Source organism: Dipodomys merriami, unplaced genomic scaffold (genome assembly GCF_024711535.1).
Source record: "Dipodomys merriami isolate MVZ:Mamm:240054 unplaced genomic scaffold, mDipMer1.0.p SCAF_7, whole genome shotgun sequence".
Classification (NCBI taxonomy): domain Eukaryota; kingdom Metazoa; phylum Chordata; class Mammalia; order Rodentia; family Heteromyidae; genus Dipodomys; species Dipodomys merriami.
Window position 1 is genome coordinate 62,639,229 of NW_027206290.1, and position 25,529 is coordinate 62,664,757.

General features: G+C 38.0%; 1 protein-coding gene across 5 annotated transcripts in view; it reads right to left on the reverse strand.

Moving 5' to 3' along the window:
* Positions 1-25,529, reverse strand: part of Plcb4 (phospholipase C beta 4) — a 355,705-nt gene that overhangs the window by 64,037 nt on the left and 266,139 nt on the right. For all 5 annotated transcript variants that reach the window (XM_070006763.1, XM_070006764.1, XM_070006768.1 and 2 more), the window contains 8 exons: positions 21,319-21,400; positions 19,882-19,982; positions 19,164-19,221; positions 11,092-11,200; positions 5,817-6,027; positions 4,199-4,292; positions 1,121-1,200; positions 543-627 (listed from right to left, as the gene is read on the reverse strand). In XM_070006763.1, coding sequence (XP_069862864.1) covers positions 543-627; positions 1,121-1,200; positions 4,199-4,292; positions 5,817-6,027; positions 11,092-11,200; positions 19,164-19,221; positions 19,882-19,982; positions 21,319-21,400 — 820 coding nt within the window. The remainder of the gene's footprint in view (positions 1-542; positions 628-1,120; positions 1,201-4,198; positions 4,293-5,816; positions 6,028-11,091; positions 11,201-19,163; positions 19,222-19,881; positions 19,983-21,318; positions 21,401-25,529) is intronic.

Consider the following 25,529-nt stretch of genomic DNA (forward strand, 5'->3'; position numbering starts at 1 on the left):
TATACATATAAAATAATGTTGAAAATTGTGCATATGATCTGGACTAAAGGTTTATTTTAGCAATAGGAACTTAAACTTCAAGATGCTATGACATCAATTTGGTATAACACCACAATAAGCTCCCATGAGTTTTGAACCCTGGGCATGAATTTGTTTCTCCTGGAGAGTTTTCAAATATACCATGTTGGAGCTAGGCTCTAGATCCACTCATCATCCACACCTTCAAATAGGTGTCTCATGTCGTTGTTTTTTTAAAATACATATAGCTAATATTATTAAAAGACTGTAGGACCTAGACTGTTGGCCTTTATGAAATTAAAAAAATGAGTCCCTAAAGATGTTCCAAATTAAACTTTATCAGATGTTTATTTTATGTCTCTCCTTACATCTCCCTCAAGCACAATAAAAGCTTTTTGTACCAAAGAATTTAAATAAATACTAAGTTCTTTAGCATTAGTTCTCCAGTGCCACTTGACCCTTCAAAAATGAATTTCAAAACAAATCCATTCATGTTAGAAATATTATTTGCTAAAAATACATACTGGATGTGATTCAAGGGCTTGTTTCAACAGGAGATCCCCAAATAGATCTTCGCAATATTTGGACATCTTGTACTGTTGATATTTGCTGGAGAGAATGAAGTAGTGTTTGTAAATTCAAATCTCCATTAACCATTCAAAAATAAGAAATACCCCATCCAAGGCAATTAGAGATGCTTTCTCTACAAAATGCATGATTAAAACAATAATGTTAACAGGAGATAAACTTTTAAATACCACAGACTTTAACTGGAGCAATTTAGAAGGAAGTACCCAAACTAAAAATTGGCAAGAAAAATTTAAAAAAAGAAGTTTTTAAAGTTAGTGCCAAATCTCTCAGCTTAATGGAACTTTGAACTAGGTGCTCTAACCTTTGGCCTTCTGTTCAAAGCAAGCATTTCTACACCAGAAGATGACTTCCTTAGTCATTTTAGCTTTGCATAAGACTATGTGTCCTTAGTGGAGGATGGTTTGCTATGTAGTACTTCGCAAAACAAACTATTCAGTGATTTATAAAAATGTTCATCAAGAGTGAGGAGTAAGGATTAAAAAAGAAAATACCACTTAGGTACTTGAGGTACCTGCAATGATTTTCGAAGGAGAGAATCACAGGATATTCCGATGTGACAAATGCTGTTTCCTTGATAGCTTGGATTACATCCTTTAGAGATAAAGAACATTAATAAGGAAAAAGGAAAATAATTCAAGTATTTCAAACTATTCAGAGATTAGTAATTGAGCATTTCAGAAATTAATCCCAGCAGTTCAGACCTAGAAAAGCTATCTAACTTGACATATGGTAGAGCCTGATGTACAATTAATGGTGATGGGCAAATGAAACTCAACGTTATCTTTTGCTTCTCCAGAGTTGTGATGCTTTCACTTTACAAGGATTCTAACTAACTGAGCCAGTTAGTAATCTGCCAAGCCAGGTTCGTGTGTGTGTGTGTGTGTGTGTGTGTGTGTGTGTGTGTGTGTGTGTGTGTGTGTCTGTCTGTCTGTCTGTCTGTCTGTCTGTCTGTCTGTCTGTCTGGCACCTAGGGATTTGTGCTCAGTGCTCTACCACTGGGCAACATCCTATTCTCCTTGAGGAGCCAGTAGGTTTTGGCATTGCAATATTCACAGGAGACCACTCTTCAATGGCTCCCACCTCTGGGGAAATGTGTTAGTAATAACATCTGTTGGAAGATAAAGGTATAGCTTAGTAGTACAGTGCTTTCCCAGTTAGTATGTGTGGGACCTTGGGTTCAATCTCTAACACCTCAAAAACCAAGTGAACGAATAACATTCATTGGAAGATTTTACTGACGTTCTTTGTGTTTGGAGGTTAGTCTTGAGCTCCCTTTCTTAGTTCAGGGTAGATCCCTGGGTACTGATGTGATATATAGAATAGCCTTTGTTTCATATTAGCCTAGTGAAAATAGGATCTGTCTGGAGTGATTTCTCTTTGGTCAAGAGACACGTGAGGTAAAACAGGGAAGGGTTCTGGATTCCCCTTGTATTTGGAATAACTTTTGAATGAGTTTAGCATTTTCCCTCCTACTATCCCTGAAATAGAACACTTATCAAATGTTTGGTTCAGCCAAGTTTCTGCTTACCTTCAAGGAAAAAAATAGCTTCAAACCAGTACTACTGTTCCCAATTACAGGAACAAGTATTGTCAATCAGTGAATCAAGAAAATATTTTGTAATAGTTATCTAAGGAAGTCCACTGAAATGATAATGCTCAAGGTTAGATTACTTTGGAATATTTTTTTCAAGCAGAAATTAAACTATTCTGTATAAACTATTCTGAGTAGGATTTTCTTTTTCAAAACTTGTCTTTAAGTACTTATACAAAGGAGTTCCCATTCAACATGTCACTTTATGAGTACATTGCATTTTGATCAATATCACTCCTTAGTCAGTTTGCTTATGTGAACATAGAACTAGATAAATTGAGGGAATGGATGAGGTTGGGAGAGATGGGGGCAAACCTGAGACTATTGTATTAAAGTATCTTTATGGCTGAGGTGGCCATTTAATTATTCTTGCTTAAAACTTCTTCCCAGGTGAAGATGTTTGTGATCATAATTGTCCAGCTGAGTTAAAAATTACCCCAGAGCAAAACTTTGGTTTTCCCCTGGGTTCTTCTTTGGTTAGTCCAAGCTGAGAGAGAATGGCCTTCTTTTGCTATGCTTCATTATGAGACTCTCTAATTCTCTAAAAACGACCATTCTGCTGGTCAGTTTGGAATGGAACACAAATTCATGGATTCTCATTTGAACACACTCTTGTCTCTTCCCAGAAAGCATACTCTTAAGGCTTTGTGGATCAAAACTCAGCAACTCATGCTTAAGAGAAATCATATCCAGGTAGTATCATGGGAGTAGTGTCTAGGTATCTGTGATTCTGAAAGACTCCTGAGTTTTTCAAATGTAACTAGAACTGGGAATCATTGTTCCAGCTGTGATACAATCTATGCCAAATTAAAACAATTCAGTAGAGACTGAAGCATCTGACATACTGGCCAACAATAAAATTTCTGTTTAATTTTTTTAAATTAAGCTTTTGGCAGAATTTCATGAACATACTAAGGAATGCTCTAAGAAATTAGCCTTCAACTCATATTGGAGATCACCAAACAACAACAACAACAACAAAAACCATTACTGATCTATAGAACTAATGATTCCTCTCAAGGAAAATCCTTGAGAGAAAATTTCTCACTGATGAGATCTGGAAATAACTGCTTCTCTTTTCTGATCCTGTGAATCACTTATTTCTTTCCTTGCACTGAGTCTTGGAAAGTGTGGAGGCCAATTTATGATCTGGCTTGGAAATTCATAAAATTTCTTGACAAGCATTTTTATGTCTCTTACTCTTATGGATAAATCCTCAAACTTAGGATCTCCTACTGTTATTGATCCTATTGCTAATCTACTGCTTTTATCTGTGCTTTTATGTACCATGAAATCCTCCACTAATAACAAGAAATGAGCAAACAAATAAGTAGGTAATAACACACACACCAAGTTTTAGTTAGTTTTGCTTAAAGTCAGATCTCATGCATTATGCTGCTTAAGCTGGCCTTGAATTTCTGGGTTCAAAAAACCTGCCACCTCAGCCTCCCAAAAAGCTGAATCTACAGGTGTGCTCCACTATGCTTATCTTGAAAGACTTATTACTTCTTGTATTATTATTTTCATTTGGTAAGACTAGGAAGTGTCTTCTACAGAAACCCCATTTGAAAGCAGAAAAAAAGAGCATGTAGGGAAAACTAAACAGAGGTGACTGATCAAATCATGAATTTCCCCAACTGAGAAGGAAGAAATACAAAGGGACAGCTGTGTGCCAGTGGCTCATGCCTGTAATCCTAGGTACTCAGGAGGCTGAGATCTGAGGATGGAGGTTCAAAGCCTGCTTGGGCAGGAAAGTCCATGAGACTCATATCCAATTAAGTACCACAAAACTATAAGTGGCTCAAGCAGTAGACTGCTCTCAGGTCCAGAGTTAAAGCCCCATGACTGACCAAAAAAAAAAAAGGAAAAAAAGAGAAAGAAATACAAAGGGACAATGTCTGAGAGAATGAATGTTTGTTTTTAGTTTGCTTCCATCTCCATTTTCTGCATTTTCACATTGTCTGCAAAAAGCAGTGATTATGTAATTTTAAGATGTACCTTAAAAAGGATATCTGTACACATTGCTTTCCCATGGGTTATTATGGGTTCTTGATCTTCACCTTTTCCATCCCAACAGTCAAGTTCAACACACCTAGGAACACAGTGAAATTATGATACTGAACCCTTATAATAAAAGTAGGCATACAAATTCAATGAGGAACATGAGAATTGTTTTCTGACAAAGCAGAAAATGGAACGAATTAAATGGTATGGCAATTTCATGGCATATTCGGGTTAAAACCAAACTGTTGTCATCATAAAGGGACTGTCTAAGTGATACTACCTTTTGTGAGAGTAAGAGATAGAAGACATAGCCAGCAGTACCAGCAGAATAGTTCTACATGAAATCTTTTGGCAACATGGTTCTACATGAAATTATATTGAGGATCAAGCAGCAATAAGGGAAAACTTGAAGATAACTTGGAAATTTGAATATGATTGGGGTTTAGCTGACATAAAATTTCAATTTTAATACTGTTATGTGAAATAATGTTGTTTTCACAATATTAGAAAATATTTTAGTTGATTCAGTGATTCCTCCTCACGAATTCAGAAAAAGTATCTGAATGGAAGTAAGGATATGATTAATTTCCTTTGCAGTATTTCCATACACAAGAAAATAGTGAGTTAAAAAATTAAGTGCTGCTGAACTGATAACCAAGACAAAAATCATAAGGTGCTTGGTTATATTATTTCTTAATCTCAACTTTAGCATTCTGTCACATTTTAAACCTGAGATATTTGCTTATTTTCTCTATTTTTTTCTCAAAATACAGTAATTCCTCTTCTCAGAGAACTAAATTTTTAAATCTCTAACATTAATGTTAACTTTGCAAGCAGTTATAACCAGCAAAAAACTTAATATGACTTCTTAATACATACATGTATATCTTCTTTCTGTAATCTGTGGGGCATATATTGAATTTACAATAAAACAGTGTCTTTTGATCCACAGGATGACTCTAGACTTTTGTAAAAGAGCTGTTATCCTTCATTACCCAAATTGAAATAATCAACACAATCTACTGAAGAGAAGGGACAAATGTCCTTTTTATCTGATTATTACTTCCTATTTTGGGGGTGGGAGGAAGCAAATTACACCAATCCTTTGTAGTTCATTTACCTGTGATTAAATGGGCAAGTCCAGAAACAAACAGCTCACAATTTTTAAACTGCCTGTCATTGTGAGTGATGTGATGAAATCTTTACAGCTCACTGTCTTGCCTGGGTTACAAAGCAGCCCACTGTCCAGAGTATCCACTAACACCCAGTAGCCTCTTAGGAGCCTTCTTGGTTAATTAGACGTTTATGGTATTACAGTGTTTAAGTAAACCTTATTTTGTTTAAAAATGGCCCCCAAATACTTAGGTAGTATTGCTGATGATTTTATTATCAGTTATTATTGTTCATCTCTTTCTGTGCCTAACTTATAACCTCAGCTTTATCATAAATATAGGAAAATGAATAGTATATCCAGAGTTAGATACTATCCCTGGATTCAGACATCCATTGTAGATCTTCGAACTTATCCCCTATAGATAAGAAATGGCAACTGTAGTTTGAAGAGTTTCATATACAAAGACAACAAAACAAGTTGACCTCTTCATTTTCTAACCTGCAACCAGCCAGGAGAATTTGTCTGTACATTTCTACAGAAGACTTCCCACCGAACTGCCGGCCAGTAAGATAGGTGTTATGGGAAGAACTGATGAAGTAATGAGCCAGAGGGTGGTCCATTTCTTGGTAAAGTTCTAAACGATCTAAGAAGACCGGGGCATTTTCATCTGACATCAAGTATCTGCAAAATCCATCACTTGATATGAGGCCTGGAGAGAAAAGAATATCTTAGTAGCATTTTAGGCTCTAAAGATGCACGACTTCATGTATTATGCAGGGATGTGAGGTAGTTTTTAAACAGTATGAGTAAAACCTTCCTCATAGTCTTATTGTCACAATCTCATTTTTCATAACCTGAATAAAATAACAGAGTTTGCATGTTATAGATAACACAAAGCATTCTCCTTCCATAACCATGATGACCAAAGCTCCAAAATACTACTATGAACTGGGATGTCAAGAGGTTAAAGGAACTTTTCCTAGCTCTGCATTTGCTACTTGCTTCTCATGCTCCTGGGTCTCAGCTTTCTTTTTACCCAAATGGATTAAATACTTGTCCTTACAAGCTTCCCATGACCATCATGAATGATTAATGAGAATATGTATGGGACATGGCCTTTAACAATGGATAACATATCAATTGGAGGTCATTATTGTTCTCACTCCATTGAAGAAGCCACTCTTTCCTAGACTTGTAGCCTCCCTAGTGTGTGTGTGTGTGTGTGTGTGTGTGTGTGTGTGTGAGAGAGAGAGAGAGAGAGAGAGAGAGAGAGAGAGAGAGAGAGAGAGAGAGAGAGAGAGAGAGAGAGAGAGCGTGCAATTCCTGGGTCTTGAACTCAGGACTTCAGCACTGTCCCTGAACTTTTGGCTCAAGGCTGGTGTCTACCATTTGAGCGACATCTTCACTGCCAGCTGTCTTGTAGTTAATAGGAGATAAGAGTCTTACAGACTATCTTGCATCAGCTGGCTTTGAACTGCAATCCTCAGATCTCAGCCTCCTGAGTACTAGGCTTACAAGCATGAGGCATCAATACCTGGCTGGCTTCCCCTAATTTAAAGCACTTTATTTTTTTTCTAATTCATCTAAAAGGCACAGTATGGGTCTGGTGAGAAGAGTAAGCAAAGGCCATTGAAACGTGGCTCCAAGAACTGCTGTTCATTGCAATCACTGTTTGCTAACAGGGAGCAGGGGTCATGTGGTCACCGTGGGGCTGGGCAGTGTTTGTGCATCTTCTTCTACCCTATCAATCATGGAAAGCCTCAGCTTTTATTTAAACATTTGCAAGTTATGAAATGCTTTCATACTTACAGAAATGCACAGCAAATAACATAATGTACAGTCATGGTCTTATATTACAGCTCTGTCAAGGTCCTAACTTTTTCTTTGCTTTGCTTTTTTAAAAGAATATAATATTACAAATGCACTGTGGTGAGCTGTGTGGCCACTTCTCTTGAATTCAATTTTATCTTTCTTCTGCCAGGTCATAACCATTAGTGGACTTGTGTGTATGACATTTTCCAAATGTTTTTTCCTTTTTAAATACTTACACATCTATCTTAGCAGTAGACCATTTTTAATGCTTTTGAATTTATATAGGTGATATCCCATGTGTACATTTGAAGTTGCTGTTTTCATGGTATATTTGCTTGAGATTTGTACAGTGATCTAGTATCTATCTACCTACCTGTTTATATGTCTTGTTCACGTATATTTTATTAAATGCAAACTAGTCCATATATGGATATACTATAAACTTTTTGAGTGAATAAATAATGGAACATTTATTAGCAGCTTACTTTGTGCAGGATCCTTGATATACAGAGATTAAAAATATAGACACCGTATGGCTTTAGAGCTCCTGCTTCTGTGTAGGTCCCTATGTGTATGTGAGCATGGGTCTGTGCATCCGTGCATCCACGTGTACATGTGTGTGGAGTGCAGGCACATGTATATGGCATAAATAGGCACATGTCTCCATGTGCATGCATGTAGTATCTGTTTATGTGTGTATGCATATGTATCTGTGGATGTGCAGGTGTGTGCTTCTGCATGTGCGTACATGTGTCTGTGAGTATGTTTATGCTTATATTGTGTGTGGATGTGGATGTAATATCTGCTCGTGTGTAAATGACTGTATATGTGTGTATGCATGTGTGTCTGCATGTGTGAATGAGGCACATGTTTACATGTACATGTGTCTGTAAATGTATTTATGCTTGTGTTGTTTCTGTGTACATGTGTATACTATGTGCAGATACAGAGACAGAGATGTGTGTATACATATACAACATGTGTTGAAGTGTGTAGCTCTCTGCATGAACATGTATGCATCCATTCATGTGCATGAGTGCATGCATGTGTTGGGTCTATATGTGTGCCTATGTGTGCATGTGTCCATAGGTGTGCATACCTACACATTACACTATAAACTTATTGTCCATTATTGTGTCAATGGACATTTAGGTCACCTCTAACTGTAATTGAAAGTATACCCTAGAAATATGTCTATCTCTCTCCTAGAGTGTATTCCATCATTGACTCGTTTATTTGCTCATTCCTTCTAAGTACTTTAATAGACTGAGATAAATGCAGTGCTAGAAAAATCAGACAAGACCCTCGTTCATGAAACCCACATAATTATGTGTGAGAGAAACAAGTAGCCAAACAATGTCATTAAATGACAGCAAGATAGAATGAACACCTTAGGGGAAAAGTAGCTGGAAATAAGGCTAGAGAGGTAGGTAAAAACTGTATCAGCTAAACTTGATGTCTAAGTATTTGTGATTTTCTTCTAAGTACGTGGGGAAGCAAGGTATGGGTGTTAAGCAGAGGAAAGCATACCTATCATTGAGTTTACTATGACTGCTGTGTAAAGCATGGCATGAACAAAATGGAAAAGATCCATCACAAGTCAACTGGCATTGTCCAGGGAGAGAGACTGGAGGCTGATATAGTTTAAGAGGAGTGAGATGATAAGATATGCTTTATTTGGAGGCAGTTACCTTATAGATTTGTTTATGGATTGGATATAAAGTGAATGAGTGGAAGAAGTCCAGGATGATTCCAAGGGTTTTGGTTTAAAAAGCTGATTAAATAGAGGCACAGGAAAAGCCAAAGCATGTTACACATGTGCATTGGAAATGTTCATTCAACATCTGAAAGGAGAGCTCTACTGCAGGCTTGTAGCTGAAGCTCAAGTTCAGACTGTAGAATGTAACCTAAAAATCCTCTGTATATAGAAGAGACACAAAGCCACTAGCCTGAGAGGAGCTGAGGAACAGAGGCCTGAAGCAATGAGCTCTCTGCTACTCTAACATCCTTAGTTACAAGAAATCTTTTAGCTGGATGCTGGTGGCTCATGCCTGTATTCTTAGCTACTCAGGAAGCTGAGATCTGAGGACTGCAGTTCAAAGCCAGCCTGAGCAGGCAATTCCATGAGGCTCTTATCTTCAATAAACCACTCAGAAAAGCAGAAGTGGCTCTGTGGCTCAAGTAGCAGAGCTCTGGCCTTGAGCTGAAGAGCTGAAGGATAAAGCCCAGGCCCAGAGTTTAAGCCCCATGATGGACCAAAAAAAAAAAAAAAAAAAGAAAAGAAAAGAAAAGAAAAGAAATCTTTTAGGGTACATCATTATAAGTGGAGGTTCTGGCCTAACAAGATGCATATTTTCTTCTGTATGAGCTACTGCCAACTACCACAATGCTTGGACCTATTTACACTCCCAATAGAAGCTTATAGGTATGCCTTTTGCATCACATATTCCGCCCCCCCCCCCCACACGTTAGTGATCGACGTTAAACACTCTGTCATTTGTGAAAGGGTGAAGCTACACTTTTGGATGGTATCAGTGGTAACGGTGTGCACATTTAGGACTTGGAAGGACAGGAAAAAATAAATAAAGACACACACCTATCACAACACTTATCACATTTCCAAATAACAGGTGAGTCTTTCCTTTTGAAAGATAACAACTGCCTTCAAGGCAGTAGGCATTTCTCACTCAGTTTTGAATTTTCGACATCCAGCAGAGTGCTTCATACCTAGTTGGTCTTCTACACATTAAAAAAAAATGGACAGTAGTCTGTAGGGGTTCAGTGGTACATAGTAGGTTTCACAAATGCAAGGCACGAGGTCCAATCCCACCAACCCAAAAAGAAAAAAAGAGGTGGAGAGAACAAAAATACCAAAATATGCCTGGATGAGCTCCACTGTCTTACCATCAAGGAAACAGGCCTAGGGAATTAGTCCTTTGCTTATGGTCTCACACAAGCCAGACAGTAGCAATCAGAATTGTATCAACAATGGGTGGGATTGGGAGAGATGGGGAGAATGATGGAAGGGGTGACATTGGCCACGATGCATTGCACTCATAAGCTGAATTGAAACTCTGTTGGACAACTACTTAAGAGAAAAACAGAATAATTGCATCATTTCCCATCGCTCTTTGATGGGATGTAGTGGACCAGGCATAGCTATATATAGGTTCTAAATGAGTATAAAGAATATATAAAACATTCACCATAGTCACTGACATAGGAACAAATGAGAATCCATTCTGAAAAGCAAGAAACCAAGGTCCTGAGATTTATGGTCACACTGGACAGATAGAACTTAAACTTTGACCTCCTTTCCACATCTGCTGAGACTCAAGGGCAGTGACCATATAGCACTTCTCTTCCATCCTCCTGCAGGCCTTTCTTCCTGCGACAGCACCAACAGTCAATCCTCCTCTTTATCTGACCACTATTTAGGAAACACAGTGATTCCAAAGTTTCACTGAAAGGGGCACAGGTGCACAAATGCCAACAATTTGCTAAAGTGACTCCCGACTATTTGATTTCCTACTCGTTGTTTTTAAAGCTTCCACTCCTGAAGTCAGAGGAGAAATGAGGGGCATGTCAAATCCTGTTATACTTCTTAGTCTTGGAGAAACAAAAGTACAAGTTTCTAAGTGACAGAAATTATTTTCCAAGACTGAAAACAGAGACTGTATTTGGCATTTTTACATTTTAAGCAGTACGTAGAACTGAAGTCTAATATCGTAAGAAAGTACCTGGTTGGGGAGGGAATATCACTGTAGCGCATGATAATATTCAATTTATGACACAAAATATCAGGTAACATATTTCAGGCTGCATGGACTAATTTTGATGGCTACTCCATGGCTTTGGGGAACTCTACAATATGTAAGATACCTTCAATGAAAAAAATCCAAAGGTGTTTAAAGCCTCACATTTCTTTGTTTCAAAGAAACATTTTATCTATTTTCATTACCTTTTTTCTTTAAATCTTCATCAGGTTCATACATCTCGATGATCTGCATTGCCCTTTTAACATCATAAAATGGGAATAAAATTTCATTCAGTCGAGGATCCCGTTGATGCTATGATGGATGAGAAAACAACTCCATTTAGGCTGACATTGCTCACCCAGAGGCATTTCATATTTGCAAGCAGATAATTTCCTAACCCATATATATCTAATAAAAAGACCAGATATCACTCATTGCCTTCCTATCTTTTCTACTAAAATATATTTTTAAGAATACAAATTTAGAAATCCTATAGTGGTTCCTCTTGCTGACCAAGAATGGAAATGTGGGATTTTTTTCCCCATTCAAAAATTTGAAAAAAAATTGTTTACTATTTCCCATACCATAAGTAAGGCATTTGCCATATATATATATATATATATATATATATATATATATATATATAAAGTGAGGTAAAATATTAAATATTAGAAAAATTAGTTTAATTAAGAAGATATCAAAAAATCCTTCATATATATATATATATATATAAACCACTCATATGCTAATTTAAGTGCCAAGAAAACCCAAAATAGTAGCAACAAAACCCCAAGAATTATGTAAGAAAGTAACACTTGATCTCTCTGTGTTAATAACTTTCTTGGGCACTCAGCAAATTTTGTTTTTGTGATTATTTTTCAAATTAAACCAATTGTAAAAATGAAAATTAATTTGCACAGGATATGTACAAGCTCTAAGCCATATAAAAATCTGAATTTAAATATCAGTACTTCAAAAACACCTTTGCCCCTATAAAGTAACTCATTTTGCCCTGAAAATTTGCCCAGGCAGAGAGAGAGAGACAGAGACAGAGACAGAGAGACAGAGAGAGACAGAGACAAAGAGAGAGAGAGAGAGACAGACAGACAGAAAGACAGAGACAAAGAGAAAGAGAGTATATGGATAAGCTAATTTGGGAGGCTGGCAACATTCTCCTTTCCAATAAGTACTTAAGGTATTTCTGGTACTGGGGGAAACACCAGGGACAGTGATATCATTCTGACTTTCTGAGATAGTAAAAAGTCCATTCACTACTTAACTACAATCATGCAGGTGCATATATGGGTGTGAGTGTGTGTGTGTGTGTGTGTGTGTGTGTGTGTGTGCGCGCGTGCGCGCATATGTGTGTATATGTAGGCTTTGGGTTCATAAACTTCCTTATATTTCACTGTGCATGATAGTATTGCATCTTGTCTCTGGTCGTCCTTCAACTAGTAAATGAATAAATAAAAAAGCAAACTTTTATGGAATAATGACTAACAAACAGATGTGAGCAAGACTTGGTCAATAAATAGAGACTCAGCAACAACTCTTTACCCAAATATATTCACAGACTTTGAAAAACATTACTGGGAAGGTATTTAAGAAGCAATTATTACAAGTTTATATGAATTTTCCTGGCTCATTTGTTTGGAGATAATTGAAGAGGTCTACACATGGAATGACTGCCTTTTACCAGGGAATACATGATGTCATTTCCTAAGTGGCCCAATTCAGTTAAGAGTGTTAATTTAATTTATAAGGAAGCAATATCTTTTGGGCAATTTATCCCAATGAAGCATACTTCTGTTGTGATCTAAAAAATTATGACTCAAAGTAGCTCACATCCATGCAGTTACTAGAGAAGAAACTTAAAACAGGTCTTGAGACTATAACATACAAAAGTGGGATATGAAGAGGAGAAACTGTTAAGTGGATCATGGGATGCCAGGCAAGGAAGGGCATGCTGTACCTAGCTGGGAAACAGGATGTGCCCATGCATTAGAGCCCATCATTTAAGGGAACAAGGAGCTCTACTTTGAATGAGAAGAAATTGTTTTAGAAGCAAATAAGCCAGGTGCCAGTGGATCGAGCCTATAATGCTAGCTACACAGGATGAGGATCTCTGGTCAAAGCCAGCCACGTCAGGAAAGTCTGTGAGACTCTATGAGACTCCAATTAACCCCCAAAAAGCTGAAAGTGGAGCTATGGTTTAAGTGGCAGAGTGCTAGTCTTGATCAAAAGAGCTTAGGGAAGTGCTTAGGCCCTGCGTTCAGGGCCAGAACAGAAAAAAAAAGAAAATGAAAAAAAAAAACCCAAATATATAAAAATTAAAACCTCTTTTAATCACATCCCTTCTCCCATACACAATATTATGGAAGAAGTGAGGAAAAGAATCCTTTCTACTAAAGTCTGGTACAGTGAAGTTCACACTTGGTTATTTTATTTCTCTTCCATATTAAATTAAGTCTTTTGCTTTATAGATGTGCTCTTTGGTAAGTAGATTCATGGAGCAGATGGGGTATATCTATATAAATTAAAAAGTAAGAGACAGAAGGGATTCACTAGAAGGGAGAGAAGTGATAAAGTTAGAGAAAAGCAAAGAGAGAAGTCAAACTTGTCTGTGTCCTTTTACACCTATCCATGTGTGTGGTCTAATGTGCTGCTACCTGAAGTGTGGTCTGTGAATGTTAGCAATCCCATCCCTACCATCACCTGAGACCTCACTAGAAATGTAGATTTCAGGCCCTGCCCCCTACATAGCTAGAGAGTACTGATTCTCTAGGGTGAAACACTTCATTTCCTGTCATCCTGATCTACTCAAGTTTAAGAAAGCACTGCCTTAACCTGTAATGGTCTGCATCTTAAACACATTTAATACTTATGGAAAAAAATCCAAATAACTAATTCCTGCCAGGATAGGGCTAATCATTTGAAATGTCCTCCCAATTAAACCCTATTAAAAGATAGCTAGAGGGCTGGGAAGGTGGCTCAGTGGTAGAGTGCTTGCCTCACTTGCCTGAGACTCTGGGTTGGATTCCTCAGCACCACATAAACAGCAAAAGTCACAAGTGGTGCTATGGCTCAAGTGTGGTAGAGTGTTTGCCTCACATGCATGAGGCCCTGGGTTGGATTCCTCAGCACCACATAAACAGAAATTTCCACAATAATAAAATATAATAAAAATATAATAATAAAATATAATAAAAAATAATAAAAAATCAAATTGAATACAGCCTTCCAATATATCTTAGAATTTGAGTTTAAACATAGTAATGTATATGAAATAAAAGCTTGGGTTGGAAAGACAAAAAAAAGTTAGAAGTGGCACTGTGGCTCAAGTGGTAGAGCGCTAACCTTGAGCTGAAGAGCTCAGGGACAGCACCCAGGCCTAGAGTTCAAGCCCCATGACCAAAAAAAAAAAAAAAAGAGATAGCCAGATACTTAGTATTCATTAAACCATCTACCAGAAGCTACAGCCAGGAAACCCAAGTCCTATAATGATTATATCAATAACCCTTAGTTTAAAAATTTGCCAGGTGCCAGTGGGTCACACCTATAATCCTAGCTTCTCAGGAGGCTGAAATCTGGAGATCCTAGGTTGAAGCCAGTCCAGGCCAGAAAGTCCACGGGACTCTTCATGTCCAATAAACTACTCAGAAAAAAAAAAACAAAACTGTAGCTCTAGCTCAAGTGGTAAAGCCCTAGCCTTGAGCAAAAGAAGCTCTCAGGGACAGCTTCCAGGCCCTGAGTTCAATCTCCAGGACCAGAAAAAAAAAAGATAACCTAATTTCCCTAAAACTTTCACATTCTGAAAAGGTAGATAAGCACAATCTGAATAATCCAAAGGTAGAGAGACAAGTGATAGGGTTACATTAATGGCACAAAACTGTAAGTGTTATGTGAAAATAAATAATGAGGAGGAAGAGGCTCATGTTCAGGTGATTTGGGGATAAGAAGATATAGAAAGTTCCATTTAGATGCAGCACCTTGAGGCAAATGCTTTGCAGGACTCAGAGGGATTATCAGTTTCCACTTGGATAAATGATATACTCGGGATATTCATCCTCTGGTATCCAGTGCTTTGTAAAATAATACTCTAAATAACTTCCAAAAAAAGTAAATGAGTAGATAGATAACGGACAGGTCCCTACAACTGTCTTTTCTTTTACTAAGAAAAAGCAGCAACTGGCATCAATGCAAGTAGCACTGGGATTGGGAGGGATGGATGTTAATATAAGTAATTCAGGAAAAAAGATGTTATGAGAAAGGAATATTTGGCAAATTGTAAGCTTACTCATAAGGTAGTATACCTCCTTCTCCTCCTCTCTCTGTGTCTGTCAAATAAAGAATAAGTATATTGCTAAAGAAAAAGGTATCATGGGTCCTTTCTTATGCACTTCCAACAGTAAAATTAGAAAATTAAAAAAAATAAGGCTTTATCATGATGTGATCATATGTGTGTGTGTGTGTGTGTGTGTGTGTGTGTGAGACATAGGAGGAAAATACTTAGTAAGGGGAAAATAAAGCCTATTCTTGATCAATGTGGCCATCTAGGATCTGTTCCCTCTCTTTTATAAAATTTTGATACATGTCAAAACAAAACTCTCAGAAACCCTCAGTTCTCCAGGACCTTAGATGTTCTCATCTCTGTAAGAAATCAAATAGAAGGCAACACCACAATCAATTTAGCTTTTTAGTAGGGACAGGGAAAAGAAGGTGAAACCAACTGAAGTCCAGACATATGCAGAAATCAGACTAGAATTAATCATGTGGAGGCACCCAGCAAATGCCTCCACTAGCTCTTCTTTAACTCGGGTTGGATATTTTAATAATTTTGGTAATGGGAATCTCCTTCTTTCCATTGAATATAATGCAGAGATACATCTGAAGCAATTTTTTTTTTAGGTGTGAGTGAATTTCCTTAACTAAATTCTTTATGGGAAAAATCAGAAAATATATACCTACTACTCCCATGTTCTTCCATTCATATTAGGCATACCACTAGATGGTGCTACACAAACTTTCATGTGCAGACAAATGTCTATTAAATCAATTTTTCTTTCTTTAATCTTATTAAATGGGGATCCTGTTAAATGCAGATTCTAACTCAGCAGGGCTAGATTCTTTATTTTCTGTGTGTGTGTGTGTGTGTGTGTGTGTGTATGTGTGTGTGCACGCACCCATGTACACGCATGCTGTTACAAGGACTTGAATTCAGGAACTAGGCACTATTCCTTAGTGTTTTCACTCAAAGCTGGCACTCTACCACTTGAGACATACCTCCACATCCCACTTTCTATTGGCTAGATAGAAGTAAGAGTCTCACAGACTTTCCTGACTAGGCTGGCTTCAAACCAAAATCCTTGGATCTCAACTTCTTCAGTGGCAAGACTTACATGTGTGAGCCACTAAAACCCAACTAGATTGTGCATTTTAACACTGAGATTAAAGGATGACTAGTTGAACTTAATAAAAGACATGCAAGGAGCTGGCAGAATACTCTCTGGGCTTGACCATTTCTTTGAGGAGACGCTCACCTTTTTGCCTAGTCTTTCCTGCTCAGTTCCCCAAGGCAGAAAAGGAACAGTTTCAGGGTATTTTTACTGTTTAAATTAATGACTATACATTTTTTTTGGACTATCTGACCTAAAGGTGAGATAAAGTTCTCTGAAGAAATTGAGAACCACAAACTAATTTCATTAGTCTCATCCCCAAAGGACTAGGATAATAGAAGGAAATATTAAAAGATAAAATACAACTGCAGCCAGGTACTGGTGGCTCATGCCTGTTATCCTGCCTAATCAAGGGGTGAGATCTGAGGATCACTGTTTGAAGCCAGCCAATTAAGACCTCAAAACTGGAAGTGGGGCTGTGGCTCAAATTGGTAGAGTGCTAATCTTGAGCAAAAAAGCTCAAGGACAGAGCACAGTTGCTAAGTTAAAGCGCCATGACAAAAATCAAAACAAAAAAACTAAACAATATCAAGCAGACAAACCGTCCCACCCAACTAATAATAACAACAGATAAAAGCTTGCCTAATAACGAATATGAATGGCAGTCAAAAAATATGGGACTAGACACTGTTGAAAATGAACTATATAACTTGTGGGTGGGGACAGGAGGGAAAAACTGGGAGAAAGCCAGGGAAGAAATGTACTCTTTACCTGACTTATAAAATAGTAACTCCTCTGTATACCACCTTTATAATAACAATAATTTTTTTTTTAAATGAGGAATTGGGATGGGAAGGTAGATCAGTGGTAGAGGGCTTGCCTTGCTTGCATGAAGCATTGGGTTCAATTCCTCAGCACCACGTAAGCAGAAAAAGCCAGAAGTTGTGCTGTGGCTCAAGTGGTAGAGTGCTAGCCTTGAGCTGAATAAGATCTGAGGGACAGCACCCAGGCCCAGAGTTCAGGCCCCACAACTGACCCCCCCCCAAAAAAAAGTATATAGGGGAATTGCGTTTTCTTCAAATTAAATACATTTAAAAAATAGAAGCTTATAAATTATAAAACTGAAAAATTTTTAAGTCTTATAAGAATTATAAGACTGATTCTTAGGGAGAATAATGAAAAAAAAAGTCCTTAAGAGGAAATGCATCAGATAAGAGCCCATAAGGTGACACTTCTCTTTGGACTTTGGAAATGTTTCTGCATGCAAACAGCAAGATGCCCTAGGTAGGTCTCTGTTTAATAAATGGCTGAAGCCAATTTCATCCCAAAGTGACAAACGGATGTTGTGTGGATTTCCTCATCTCTATTGAGCTTATCTTTCTTCTTTATTAGGAAGCTGGATTGCTGCCCATCTCACCAAATTTAAGATGATCCATGAACCACGGTGCACAAAGAAGCTGAAGGAAACAAACCAAACCAAATAAACAACGAAAGGAGGAAGGATGAGGGGAAGAGGTTCAAGGAAATAAAGGAAGGTATTTCAAGTTCTGAGCAGCTGTGGCATAAGAATGTGGATAATATCTGGGTAAAGAGTATGAACATAGTATTCACATGACTAAAATCCAGTAGAGTGGAAAAACTTGAAATGTTTTCCAGTAAAATAAATATTGTACTGAAAGGATGATTTAAAATTGGAGGCATCTGTGCAGATATATGGAGTCGCTTCGCTTTCTTGGATAAGTGCATTTAGACTTTGGTTGACAGTTTCTAAAGTACCACCCTATGAAGACCCTTGGCAAAGGTGTGACTTGTTTCTACAGAGTGGTAAATCAAGGATTGCATGGTCTCTTTTCTTAGGGTAATATCTTATGTCTAGTAATATATTACTTTCCCCTTCTTTTTTTTAATGCTAATGCTAGGGGATTGGACACAAGGCCTTGTACATTTTAAACCTGTGTTTTACTGCTGAGCTATATTTCCCTGTCCCTCTCAGCCTTTCTAACATCTTCTCTTTATATGGTATGATGCTTAACTTCTTTTGAAACACAAATATATTGTCTAATCCTTTACAAAAACTCATATTGTTTGTGTATTAGAAAAAGAACACGAATGCTTAGTTTTGGATTAATAAAAATTTTGGTAGGTTTTGCTAAAAACACTCCTTTGTACATGTAAAAGATAAAGGTTCATTTGAGGTATAATCAAGTTGCAGCCTTTACTTGTTCTCAAATACTTTTTCCCCTTGTGCTTCAACAAATTTTGTCAACCGTTTCGGTTGTTAAGTGAATCATGGTCTAAAATTAGCTCTGAGCTTGTTATAAAAATAAAAAGTAAAAATTTAACCTGCAATCCAACTGGCTGAAAAGTGTATTTTCACCCAAGAATTCAATGTTTTGCTTGTTGTCAAAATAGCCTAATTGAACCTACATATTTTTCTTACATGCATTCCATTAAAAGACAAAAACTAAAGCTTTCCAGTCCATGCAAAGGTATGAGATAAAGTTAGTAATGGAGAATCCAACTACAGTGCAACAAATTCAATCCATTCTCTAATGAGATGAACCTTAAACATCATTTTGCAAAAACACAGACACATTTAATTAAATAAACACATTACAATTTTCACACATATGCACAGAACCAGAGCTACACAACATAGCAAGAAACCAACAGAAAGTGGTGTGCAGAGCCAGAGAGTAAGCAGCATGTGAACACACAGGGAGCAGCTGATTTTTGCACCTGGTAAAGCCATCATGGAAAGATCAGCAGGTGAGAAGCAAAGCAAGTAAGGGCAGATGACATGGTCATGCAATGAGGACACCAAAGGAGGCAAGCCACTGCACACAGACTTTATTGAGTTAATGTATGAAAAAGCTTACTTCATTTAGAAAGCTCACTAATTGGTCTACCGTTAAATAATCAGTTTTGTCTCCATTGCTGAAAAGAAATTTATTAAAAAAAGTAAGTTTTTGTATATGATGCTACAGAGGTACGATTTACATGTTGACATTTGTTGATCATAATTCTAATCTTAGTTTTCTAACCCTCAAGTAGTGGTGAGTTCTTAAAGTGAACCAGAGACTGTTTGGCAAGGGGAGGGAGGGCACCCAACCACAAGGACAAAGGAGAGAGGACATTCCCAGCAAGTCACGGAAAATATCTGCAGGTCTTTCTTTGTTTTGTCTTGTTCTTTTTAGCATTAGCCAAAGGCATTACTTTAAAAACAACATGTAAGTCATCCATTTGAGATAATTGGAATGAATGAACTTTTCAACAACATAGTAACATTCCAAATTGGATCTAGTTAGTTCACATCATGGGTTAATACCTAAAGGAGCAGGTTAAAATTATAGGTAGTTAGTAAAGCCAATGCCAGGGGAAGGGGAGGGGGGAGGTTTCAGGTGCTGCAATTCATTTCTGTCAACATTTCTCAAAAAGTCAGAGTAAGCTTTTACTTTGAGAAGCTAAAGGGTGAAAATATAATCCTGACATTCCTAGTACTCACATGCTATTTTAAAATATTTTGGCAAAAACGTGTTCCAAAAAAAATCTAAAAGAATAACATTTATATAACATTTCTTCATAATTGAAACTTACATTTTTTTAAAAAGATCTTCTATATCTGTGCGAGGACAAATCTTTTGTGTCAGTTCATAAAACTTTTCGTAAGTAAAAGCAGCAGGCTCGATTTCATCGTTCTGTAAAAAACAGAAAAGCATCATTAATCACACAATCTCTTTTATCTTTGCAGGACAATGTACAAGGTCATGATGCAAAGTGTGGACCATTGGGAAACTCAGAAGCCTGGAGGCCAACTTTTAGATCACACTGCTGGATCATGGCATGCTTTAATGTGTGCCTTTAGTTATGCCAAGGCCTAAGAGGATGTATGCGAGCATCAGACTACCAGCTTCCCTGGGAAACACCCCCAAGAAATAGAGAACCGTTTTCTTCATCTCTCCTTAAGCTAGTAGGATGCTGAAATCAAGCCTTATAAATATTTTTTTTGTCGGTCGTGGGCTTGAACTCTGGGCCTGGGCGCTGTCCCTCAGCTCTTCAGCTCAAGGCGAGCGCTCTACCACTTGAGCTACAGCGCCACTTCCGGTTTGCTGGTGGTTTATTGGAGATAGGAGTTTCACGGTCTCTCCTGCCCGGGCTGGCTTTGAACCGCGATCCTCAGATCTCAGCCTCCTGAGTAGCTAGGATTACAGGCGTGAGCCACCAGCGCCCGGCATCAAGCCTTATATTTAATTATGCTTACCACGTGACTTTCAGAAGATCACAGAGAGGGGCTTAGGATGTCCACGTGAGATTTTGCATGTTATACTGAAATATATCTTTCAAACAGAACTTGTAAATGAAGTCACAGGCTTAAATCTTTCTTGTGCTCCAAACATTGATTTCTATTATTTTAAATCTGAAGGGCTATGAACATATCTGGTTAGTTTTTTGGTGAGGGGCACTTCAGAAAATATTGCATAGCCTATTTATTAATTATTTGTGTTGATGTTGGACTTGGTCTAGGTAGTGATGATGAGCTTCTCAGACATATAGTCCACAAACTGTAACATAACAGCCTGTCTTTTGTTTCCTTATCATAATAAAGATGACAAAACCATTTTGAAGCTGGGTGGTTCATGCTTATCATCTTAGCTAATCAAGAGGCTGAGATCTGAGGATCACTGTTCAGGACAGGAAAGTCCATGAGCTTCCTATTTCCAATTAACCGCTAGAAAACTGGAAGTTGCACTGTAGCTCAAATGGTAGAGGGCTAGCCTTGAGCAAAAGATCTCAGGGACAGTGTCCAGGACTTGAGTTCAAGCCACACAAGCTACCAAAAAATGTAAAAAAAAAATTTTTTTTTGAAGTAGACTAGCTGAATTTTAAAACACTGTAGGTTGGGATTCTCAGAAGAAGAGAAAATTAACTGAAACTAATGGAGATTAGTTTAATACAAAGAAGCTGGTTTATCACAAAACGAGAATATAAACAAAAAATGTGGTTTTAGGAAAACATTATTAAATCTGTGAATACCTTTCCACTGGGAAGACCCAATTCCTTGAGTGCTTGGAATATCACTTTTTCTGTTTTCCCCGATGCAAAGGTTCTAGTAATACTGAGGCAGGAAAAAAAAGAAAGAAAGAAAGAAAATTTCAATATATTGTTCATTTTGCTTTCTCCTGCTATAAAGATGCAACGAATCCCAGAAATGTGGAGACTGAGGGGAAAAGAACAGATTAATAAAGCTACTCTTTGTAGGTGCTTTTCATACCCCAATATAGTCCCTCCTATGTCTCTGGTTTTCTGGTAGTCGGTTCTGCTACTTGATTCAAATACAAGCACCACAAGTACTTGTGAACATGAGGAAAACTGAAGGGATATATATATATATATATATATATATATATATATATGTGTGTGTGTGTGTGTGTGTGTGTGTGTGTATACACATATATGTATACATATACATATATATGTATATATACATATACATACATACTGTGAGAAAGATAATGGCACTTTGTTGTGTGTGGCAATACTAAGGTTTGAAGTCAGGGCCTTGAAATTCCTAGGTAAATGTTCTACCACTTGAGCCACATGACCAGTTCTGTTTGCCTCTTAGTTTGTTTTTCAGACAGGGTCTTGTGCCTTTCCTGGGAATCACCTTATATTACCATCATCTTATCTCTGCTTCCCCAACGATCCACCAATAAACATTTTCATCCTAAGAAATGATGAGACAGCACTCTAGAACAAGTGATACAAATGAAAAAATTGACATCTCAACCTGTTGGAAGAAGCAGCTCTTTAGAATTCAGCCTAGCCTGAAATGGCTATTGTGACACACTATCAGATATGTTTTAATCGTGTTTTCAAATGAAACACTCTTGAGGAACTCTGCAATGGTAACAGGTAACAGGTTACAGAGGGGCAGGGAAAAATTATTCAATGTTTCAATAGAATCTTAGCTCTGACCCAAGTCACAATATTTCTGAATACATTTTAAAATACTGTAGTGAATAAGAAGGCTAGTTAAAAGCTTGACCATTGTCTCATTAGTGAAAGTAGCAAAAAGAGACCCTCTCCATGGGAATGCTGGTAACACTTAGAATGAAATTCATCCAGGTGAGGATTTGGTACCTGAACCTCATACTTGGCTTCAAGCTGTGCCTTCTTCACCCAAGAAGCCTTTATTTACACCCTTACTAGAGGTCTAGGTCGTGTGCTAGCATGGTCACTCAAAGTCTATATTCAGAAGTAGAGCTTTGACTCAAAGGTGGAACTGACTGTCACCTGTGAAGCCTGGCTTAGCAATGTCTTCTGAATACTAGAGGGTTCTTTTAACCCTGTCTCAGGCCCAATGCTTTCATGTGTTACATTATTCATGGTAAGTGAATATAAACCCTGACAGCCAGTTAATCTTGGTGAGTGGAAGAAAGCACCACTTTAACTGCAGACTACAGCTTCTCAAAATAGATGGGGAGGAAGCAGCATTAGGCAAATGAATTATTATATGTTCATTCAAAGCTTTCTTGTTTCCTACCAGGTCCAGGAATTTTTCATGAAGTACATTCCTAAGAGCGCTTGAGACACTGTATTCAAATATTAGGAGGCCTGTGAAATGGCAGGGTACAGGTGCTTGATATCAGGTAAACTAATTAACAGATTTTTGGGGTGGCATGTCCATATTTTCTCAGTCTTGAGAGTTCATGCAATGTTTAAACATTCAACTGAGGTGCTATTTACCTGCCCTTTTTGATTTACAGAAAGTGGTGATTCTCTGTGTCTTTCTTCACAAAACTGTATGTTAACGTAAGACCTACAGATGCACAACCGAATCAGACATCTGTCATGGGGAGAGGGGGGGTTTGCGGGGAACCTTTGAATAGTCATCTCAAGGGTATTTCAGCTCACCCAGGTCTCTGTGAGGTTGATCAGCATGGCCAGGATGAATTAAGTATGGGGCATGAGCACTTCTGGGGAGAGTACAGAGGAATAAAATCTTTTGGCAAGTACTTGCAGTACCAAGATATAGGACTGAGGAGCACAGTGTAGGAGAAAATGGGAGAGGAAGTGGGGAGAGGCTGACTTCTTATGCTTAGCTTTTCATGAGGCAGGCTAGGCTGGGGAGCTTGACCACAGATTTGCTCCCCTTACTTTTAAAGGAAAACATACTCAGGATGGAGCACAGAAGTCAACAGACCATTTCTGTGGGATGTTATCTACTTCCTTGCTTCCAGACACTTATCTGATTCATTCTTGAGTCTTAAAATAGTTTCACGTAAAGTGTAGGAAGTATGAGGTGAAAGTGATTTTCCTGAGTTTTCAGGAAGATGTTCTTTAAGCAGTGTTCTAAGAGAAACACACTTACAATAGGCTGGGGACATTTTAGACATCATGGGGCATTTCCTAGGAACATGACATCTTTATAAAAGTATTGAGGGTTAGCCAACTCTTTCTGTACAGCCTCATATCCACGGAGTTTTGCTCAGTGCTTCAAAATAGCTAACAGGTGTTCCATGAAATTTTGTGGGTAGGAGAAGATAAACAGCCATTCTTTGCACATAGGAACATCATTACAACAGCAAATACCTTTGATTTATGCCCCAGTTCTTTTACAGTTCAGTCTAAATATATCCCAGGAGAGCTTGTCAGTGATTAAGAAAGCAACCACCCTAGAAACCAAGGGAGCCCCACTCTTTGCTTGCTTGTCCTGCGTTTGCATATACTGTAGGGTTTGCACATCATTTGCTGACATGATCACCAAAGAGTGAGATGAAGGATTGGAAGTACCATCTCTGTAGAATCAGACCTTCCACGTAGGCTTCTGGAGTGTCAGGTTATGGATGGGTCATATAGAATTGAATTGCCATGACCACACCCGAGGCACTGCCTTCTCTGATGCACTTGTGCCCTTTAGGATTCCCTCTAACCATTGGCCACAACCATTGTCTGGTTCTCCATAACTCAACACCCTAGCCATTGAATCCCATCTTCCTAGACGCTGGATCCCAATGTCTTAGCCACTAGATTCCATTTCAGACCATAAGAGATGGGAGAGAGCAAAAGAAAAGAGTTATTGTTACAACTGTGGTTTGAATGGGAAGGTATTTGATTTCAAAGAAAAAAGGCGAAAAAAAGAAGAGAGGCTGTGTCATGCAATGAGACCCAGTTTATCTGTCACTGGATTTTGGCTTACTATTCCAGGAGCAAGGGCTATTCCCAAACTCTGTAATGATGGTGAAGCCAGATCCCTTTTAACATGATATACATTATATTAATGGTTTCCACATTTAGAACTCCAGAATGATAGTGATTAAATGATATTTTAAAACTGTTTACACTTCATATCCATTAAAACATTCAGAACAATTTCCACCTAACCCTTGGCAGCTCATCTCCTAAGAGAATCACTTGCTTTTTTTGTTGGCTTGGTATCAATTCTCTATCAATTCAAACAAACTACCCCCAATTTTCACAGATGCTTTGTGTCAAACACCTGTTAGTACTGGCGAGAACCAAAGAGTCAATGTCAAAGAAAACTAAAGAAGATTCCAAACTATGGAGGCTGTACCTGCCAAACTGGGGAGCAACCATTTTGTTGTATGAACCTGCTAGATAATGATGCACACAATCAAAAGAGATCTGTGAGGCCACAGTTTGATGAGGACAGAGGGAATGAAACTAGGTAGAAATGCTCTGATCATAAGTTACAGGTTCCCACTTTGCCCATTTTCCAGAACCTTATCTTAGAGAAAAGGTGGGACAGGAAAGCATGACAAAGAGATCTGGTCTGTATTTGTGTTCAACACATTGCTATCTGTGCTCATCTCCACTTCCCTGAATTTTCACCTATATCATGCTTAGACAGGGCAGGGTGAAAGAGGACTTAGCAGCTCTGTGATGCTGAAATCCTAATCTGATCCTAACCTAATACCAACATGATGGCTTTAGGGACTAAGGCCTTTAGGAAGTGATTATGTTAGGGAGGTGGGTGATTCCTCCCCTGAATGGGAGAAGAGCCCTTACAAAAGAGCTTTTCTAGAACTTGCTATCCCTCTTTCTACAAGAATACAACAGTCTGCCACCAGGAAGAGGATCCTCATCAGATCATGAATCCCTTCTCCCAGACTTCCATTTTCTTTCTTTTTTAAAAAAATATTTGAAAATGCCAAAAATAGAGAGGTTACAGTTACATAATACAGGTAAAGAGCACATTTCCTTTTGGATAATGTCACCCCTGC